Genomic DNA, 7,500 nt, shown 5'->3' with positions numbered 1-7,500 from the left:
TTCGCCATCTAATTCCTTGTCTCCCTCTCGATCTTCTCCGCCTGACAGGTTTTCCGAGGCCCTTCTCACTCCCTCCCCACCATCCATTCTCAACACATGCCCCCACCATCTAAGTCGTGACACTCTTTTATCAGCTCTGTAATCTTTACACTTTTTTTTTTCTGTTTTTCATTCTATAATCTGTTTTGCATTTTTTTATCGAAATATCATACATCACTTTTATATTAATTTGGTCTTGATTTGAATCCTGCTCAGGTCTTTGATCTATTTTCATTGGTAACATCATCTTGCTGTCCCTGTGTGGGAGTGAATCATCAGTAGCCATCGTCTTGCTTCACCAGGTCTTAAGTGGGTGCCTAGAATGGAGGTTTTGGCGCTGATCTTATAAATATTTCAGGTTTCTGAATCATTAAAAGTGATAATTCCATATATATTCAAGGCACCAGCCACCCGTTTAGATACTACCAGTCGTGAGTTATTGGGTCTATTGATTGCCGAGACACTATTATATTGGACCCCAGTCTCTGTTATGGCTCATTTTGTCTTTGCCTACACATACACCAAATAGCCTAGCATATTCTTTCCACATCCTCCTCTGTCCTCATACACCTGACAATACTGAGATTACCAAACTATTCTCCTTCTCTCAAAGGGTTAACTGATGCATTGTAGTTGTTCGGGGGATACTATCTTCTTGGTAAGGGTAGAAGAGACACTTTAGCTATGGTAAGCAGCTCTTCTAGGAAAAGGTCACTCCATAATTAAACCGTTGTTCTCCAGTCTTGGGTAGTGCCATAGCTTCTGTACCATGGTCTTGCTTGAGGGTACACTCGGACACACTATTCTATCTTATTTCTCTTCCTGTTTTGTTTAAGTTTTCATAGTTTATACATGGAAGATCTATTTAAATGTTGCTATTGTTTCTAAAATATTTTATTCTAATTGTCCATCACTTCCTCTTGTAAGTTATTTATTTTTTCTTTTCCTTTCCTCATTGGGCTAGTTTTCTCTATTGGAGCCCTTGGGCTTATAGCATCCTGCTTTTCCAACTAGAGTTGTGGCTTGGCTAGTATTAATGATAACAACAGCAATAACAACAACAACAACAACAATAATAAAAATAATGATAATAATAATAATAATAATAATAATAATAATAATAATGACAACAACAACAACAACAACAACAATGATGATAATAATAATAATGATAATAATAATAGTGATAATAAGTGCTATGCCATATATCCAGAAATATCTTACTAGATCATAAGTAATTATTAGATTTAAATGAATATTTCCACAATAAAGTTATTCATTACAATAATTATTCAGACAAAGGAGAAAATGATATCCCGATAGTCACTTCATTTGTATGCATCCATCCTTTATTGAATATACTATCATTTCATGTACATTTACATAATGAAATTAAATTCAGTTATGCTTTAATCTTTATCCTTAAAAGATCCTTGATTTAAGAATTCAATTGGGTAAATCATTGAGAAAATTCACCCTACTACAAAAGTTCAGAAATTTCTTCAAAGAAAATCCATGAATCTCTCTGTCTCATTCGACCTCATTCTATCTCGCTTTCCCAAACTTTTATTTCCTGCATGAAATTCTCTCTTGTGTAATATATTTTCTTCTTTCTTTTCTGAGAGAGAGAGAGAGAGAGAGAGAGAGAGAGAGAGAGAGAGAGAGAGAACGCTTGTGCACGTTTTAGTCCATTATTATTTACTAAAGAAATAGAAAAAATAATTCGTTACTGAAGAGAGAGAGAGAGAGAGAGAGAGAGAGAGAGAGAGCTTGTGCACATTTTAGTTCATTATTATTTACTAAAAAGAGAGAAAATAATACGTTGCTGAAGAGAGAGAAAGAAATTATTCATGTTACTAGAGAGAAAGAGATAATTTGTTTCCACACAGAGAGAGAGAGAGAGAGAGAGAGAGAGAGAGAGAGAGAGATTAATAGCTATTCAAAGTTTAATCCAAAGTCCCCATGAAATAAATAATTCAAGAGAGAGAGAGAGAGAGAGAGAGAGAGAGAGAGATCTGCTGTGTCTGATTCTTCTTCTCCAAAATCCGATTTCTTATGTTATGCTTCAGTGGACTTTCGCAGTCTGTCGAAATGAATCCAGTTCTTTCTTTGAATAAAAGGGAAAATGTCATCAATCTCAGTTTCGCAGTTTAATCTGCATGTGAAAATAATTCTTCTTCCCTTTGGGTAATTTTATCATTACATTTTAATTGACTTTATTTGCATGAGTCTTGTCACTGGTTCCATAAATGGGGAAATGATTGTAAATGGTACTTTAATTTACTTATAAGAAAATCTTTATGTCTTTTCTGTTTATTATTATTATTATTATTATTATTATTATTATTATTATTATTATTATTATTATTATTATTATTATAAATTCTTGCAAAGAGAGTAGCATCATCTGCATATGCAACGAGCTTGTTTTCTTAATCAGTGATAACCTATCATAAATGAAACGGGTGTCTCTTTCACCACGTTAAGGTATCCCCTTTAAAATGAGAGAAAATAAGTATATGTATATATATATATATATATATATATATAAACACAGTATATATACACACACAAACAGATATATTCATACATACATACATATATATATATATATATATACTGTATATATATATATATATATATATTATTATATATATATATATGCATGCATACATACATACACATATATATAAATACACACAGACATATATATATATATATATATATGCAGATAGATAGAAAATAGATAAACTAGAGTACCTTTAGATATGCACTGAAGATATAACTTGGTGTATTTTCTTCTAAAGCCAAATTGTTAGGCAATTTATATTGATTATTCAAACTTGAATGAGAAAGTTATCTTCCTACCCATCAGGCAGAAGTAAGTATGAGAGAGAGAGAGAGAGAGAGAGAGAGAGAGAGAGAGAGATTGGCTTTGTTAGCATCAAACCTAGGCCTAAGTGGGTTCAGCCTAGGACTTGAAATACTATAAACCGAGGTAAGTATAAAATCTGCCAAATCATCCCTCTCTTTTAGAGAACAGACATTGTCTCTTAATAACCACAATTAATCCTATCCTTGCATTACGTAAGGTTGGACACTCCAAAACGAACGAACGAACCACAGTTAATCTGTCAAATCTCCTGTTGCATCCAGATTTCTTTCCTTTATCCACCCAAACCGTCATCCTAATATCCTTGGTTTAACTGACGATTTGGTGATGACAAACATACTGAACGCGAAACATTGCCGCTCTATGGCACATTTGGGACTTTTTAGTTTATAATATTTATGAAATTTGAAATTACAACCAGTGTTATAACACCGCACCAGCCACTCACCTACCTATCTCTCGTCGGACATTGCCTCAGTTTGCCTGATGGATCATGAAGCAGCAATACCACACGGTAGCGTAAAGGTAAATATTTTTACATTAATTTTTTATATCGTGCTTCATAACAACCAATTCATGTTTTAGAATTAATAAAATGATTAAATTTTAGCATAAAGTAAAAAAAAATCTGCTGGTAATTAATTTTAGAGCAATATTTTGTGAAAATGTTTTACGCTCGTGAACGGATTCTTTAGTTTACATACGCGGTGTCGTGTTTAAGCTTCTCCTGAACTTGTTGTGCTTTCTTTTAGTTTATTGATGGTTTTAAGAATTGTTGATACTGGAAATGATATCGAGCAGTGATTGAATGCGTGCTGATTACTCACAAGCACCACATCGAGTGGTAGTGGCCGAAATAGTGGGGTTTTCTATCGTTTTGGATTACGAGAAAAACAGACGTCTACCAGCTCTTCACTTCGCGGCTGAACGTAAGTGTTACCACTCTTCTTTTGCATGTTGTTCTATTATTATTATTCTTGATTTATTTGCGTGTTAGTTTCAGCCTTTTTTTATATTAATTTTATTACCATTATCAATATATTCTTTTTTGTGTCCTTATAATGTATGTAATAAGGGTCATCTGGGCCATACTTTTTTGTCAACTTTTGCTTTGTATAATTGCCGTGCGATCAATTATGCCATCATTTATGCTTCATGCGATTAATCATACCATAATAATGTGCTTGGTCTTTTTAGGGGAATTAAACATCCATATAAACCTAAACTGATGGCAGTGATGAGAATCGGACCGAGTTATTTAGTAGTTTTGAAGTTAATCTCACGATCAATCATAACATTAATCATGTGTCAGTCAATTGATCTATTAAACTTGTAATTTTGTAATTAGCTCTTGATAAATCACTGTTGGGATCTGAAAGTGTGGAAAAAAGTAAACAAAATGGAAATATCTTAAAAAATTAAGGGAGTGACAGTGATTTTAGAAATATCGGTGCTCTTTTGAGTGTGAGCTGCCATTAGATGTAACTGAGTGGCTAGTTGAATACATCTAAACTTTATTAAACAGTCATCGAGTTTTTATGCAGCGTTTTGCGAGCAAGAACGTCACAAAACTTCCAACATAATAAGCTTGGACTAGCATGATAACGCAAGTTGGTCTATTAACAGTGGTGGGGTTTTGACCTTTACGTATGAGGGACTGGGGATTGTAACCTTTTCGTATGAGGGGCTGGGGATTTTGACCTGTATGTATGAGGGGCTGGGGATTTTGACCTGTATGTATGAGGGGCCTAGGATTGTAACCTTTTTGTATGAGGGGCTGGGGATTATAACCTTTTTGTATGAGGGGCTGGGGCTTGTATCCTTTTTGTATGAGGGGCTGGGGATTATGACCTTTTTGTATGAGGGGCTGGGGCTTGTATCCTTTTTGTATGAGGGGCTGGGGATTATGACCTTTTTGTATGAGGGGCTGGGGCTTGTATCCTTTTTGTATGAGGGGGTGGGGATTATGACCTTTTTGTATGAGGGGCTGGGGATTATGACCTTTTTGTATGAGGGGCTGGGGCTTGTATCCTTTTTGTATGAGGGGCTGGGGATTATGACCTTTTTGTATGAGGGGCTGGGGCTTGTATCCTTTTTGTATGAGGGGGTGGGGATTATGACCTTTTTGTATGAGGGGCTGGGGATTATGACCTTTTTGTATGAGGGGCTGGGGCTTGTATCCTTTTTGTATGAGGGGCTGGGGATTATGACCTTTTTGTATGAGGGGCTGGGGCTTGTATCCTTTTTGTATGAGGGGGTGGGGATTATGACCTTTTTGTATGAGGGGCTGGGGATTATGACCTTTTTGTATGAGGGGCTGGGGCTTGTATCCTTTTTGTATGAGGGGCTGGGGATTATGACCTTTTTGTATGAGGGGCTGGGGCTTGTATCCTTTTTGTATGAGGGGCTGGGGATTATGACCTTTTTGTATGAGGGGCTGGGGCTTGTATCCTTTTTGTATGAGGGGGTGGGGATTATGACCTTTTTGTATGAGGGGCTGGGGATTATGACCTTTTTGTATGAGGGGCTGGGGCTTGTATCCTTTTTGTATGAGGGGCTGGGGATTATGACCTTTTTGTATGAGGGGCTGGGGCTTGTATCCTTTTTGTATGAGGGGCTGGGGATTATGACCTTTTTGTATGAGGGGCTGGGGCTTGTATCCTTTTTGTATGAGGGGCTGGGGATTATGACCTTTTTGTATGAGGGGCTGGGGCTTGTATCCTTTTTGTATGAGGGGGTGGGGATTATGACCTTTTTGTATGAGGGGCTGGGGATTATGACCTTTTTGTATGAGGGGCTGGGGCTTGTATCCTTTTTGTATGAGGGGCTGGGGATTATGACCTTTTTGTATGAGGGGCTGGGGCTTGTATCCTTTTTGTATGAGGGGGTGGGGATTATGACCTTTTTGTATGAGGGGCTGGGGATTATGACCTTTTTGTATGAGGGGCTGGGGCTTGTATCCTTTTTGTATGAGGGGCTGGGGATTATGACCTTTTTGTATGAGGGGCTGGGGATTATGACCTTTTTGTATGGTGGGCTGGGGCATGTATCCTTTTTGTATGAGGGGCTGGGGATTATGACCTTTTTGTATGAGGGGCTGGGGATTATGACCTTTACGTATGGGTAATGGTGGGGGGGGGAAGGGGTGTTTTGGGACCCTGTACAGAAGGGAAATGTCGGTTTCAGGGAGGTACGATTTAACTCGTTTAATTATATCCACGAGGTCGTGGGTGCTTGGAAAGGAAGCAAGCTGTCATTGCCACAAGAATTGGCCTTGTCTGGCCTTATCTGCATGGCTTCAAGAGCAGTGTTCTTTGCCTTGCCACGTTTATATCAGGGTAGTCATGCCTTTGGAGTCACAAGCACGTGCATTTATCCACAAGCAAGCACAAGCATGAGCGTGCACAAATGAACAAACAGATATTATTATTATTATTATTATTATTATTATTATTATTATTATTATTATTATTATTATTAGCTAAGCTACAGTACTAGTTAGAAAAGCAGGGTGCTATGAGCCCAAGGGCTCCAACAGGGTAAAATAGCTCAGTGAGGAAAGGATATAAGGAAATGAAATAAACTATGAAAATTATTAAAAATGAAATAAAAATATAATATACATATATATATATATGTATGTATATGTATACATATATATATATGCATATGTATACATATATACATATATATATATATATATATATATATGTGTGTGTATATATATATATATATATATATATCAAACACACACGAACAATAACATACATAAACAAACAATGATATATATACACAAATATTTAGAGTTTGATCGAAGGATTGCTATTGGTAATTATATGATCGAATGGATTATCTGTGATTTGTTAATATCAAAGGAAAATAAATATTATATATACAGATTAATTAGTATATTGGTAACCAGATATCATCTTAGTTTTGTTAGAAAAGAAAGTGAGAGGATCATAGAAGGATGATAAAACGTAAACGTATTGTTAAAAAAAATACGTCATTTTAATCGGAAATTCTCCGTAAAAAATAAACTGTCCTCAGCCGTATTTCAGTAAAATACAGGCGACTATAATTTTCACCCTAATTTGTTAATATATTTACGGGTTGGTGAACGTAATATTACTACATTTTGTCAATGTATCCATTTTTAAAACGGAAAATCCCTGGCAATATTTATTCCAGGATTTTTACGGTTTTAAGGTAATGTTTTTAAGTGTAAGCTAATATAAAATCTAATTTTTCATGTTATAATTTCGTTTTTTAATAAATTCTATACTTTATTTATGTTGGAAATATTAGTTACATTCACTTAAATGTTTCAACATAGCAAATACAAAGACAGTAATATTTATGCAGTTAAATTGGTGTGGCTGATTTGGAAACGTCCCTGACTGGTGAACGCCAGACTGGGTTCAAGTCCCGATGAAACTCGTTAGTTCCTCTGGTCGTTGCAACCTCACCATCCTTGTGAGCTAAGGATGGGGGATTTGAGGGGAGCCTATAGGTCTATCTGCTGAGTCATCAGGCAGCCATTGCCTGGCCCTCCTTGGTCCTAGCTT

The 7,500-nt window shown here is 36.1% G+C and overlaps 1 protein-coding gene across 1 annotated transcript; it reads right to left on the bottom strand.

The window, feature by feature from the left end:
• Positions 1-4,457: 4,457 nt before the first annotated feature.
• LOC137622627 (glutamine-rich protein 2-like) lies at positions 4,458-5,978 on the bottom strand. Its single transcript, XM_068353232.1, has one exon. It carries the CDS (start codon positions 5,976-5,978, stop codon positions 4,458-4,460), a length of 1,521 nt encoding a protein of 506 aa, XP_068209333.1.
• Positions 5,979-7,500: the final 1,522 nt, after the last annotated feature.

Source organism: Palaemon carinicauda, chromosome 29, assembly GCF_036898095.1.
Source record: "Palaemon carinicauda isolate YSFRI2023 chromosome 29, ASM3689809v2, whole genome shotgun sequence".
NCBI lineage: Eukaryota > Metazoa > Arthropoda > Malacostraca > Decapoda > Palaemonidae > Palaemon > Palaemon carinicauda.
Note: the sequence above shows the minus strand (reverse complement) of the source record. Positions and strands in the feature narration are given on the sequence as shown.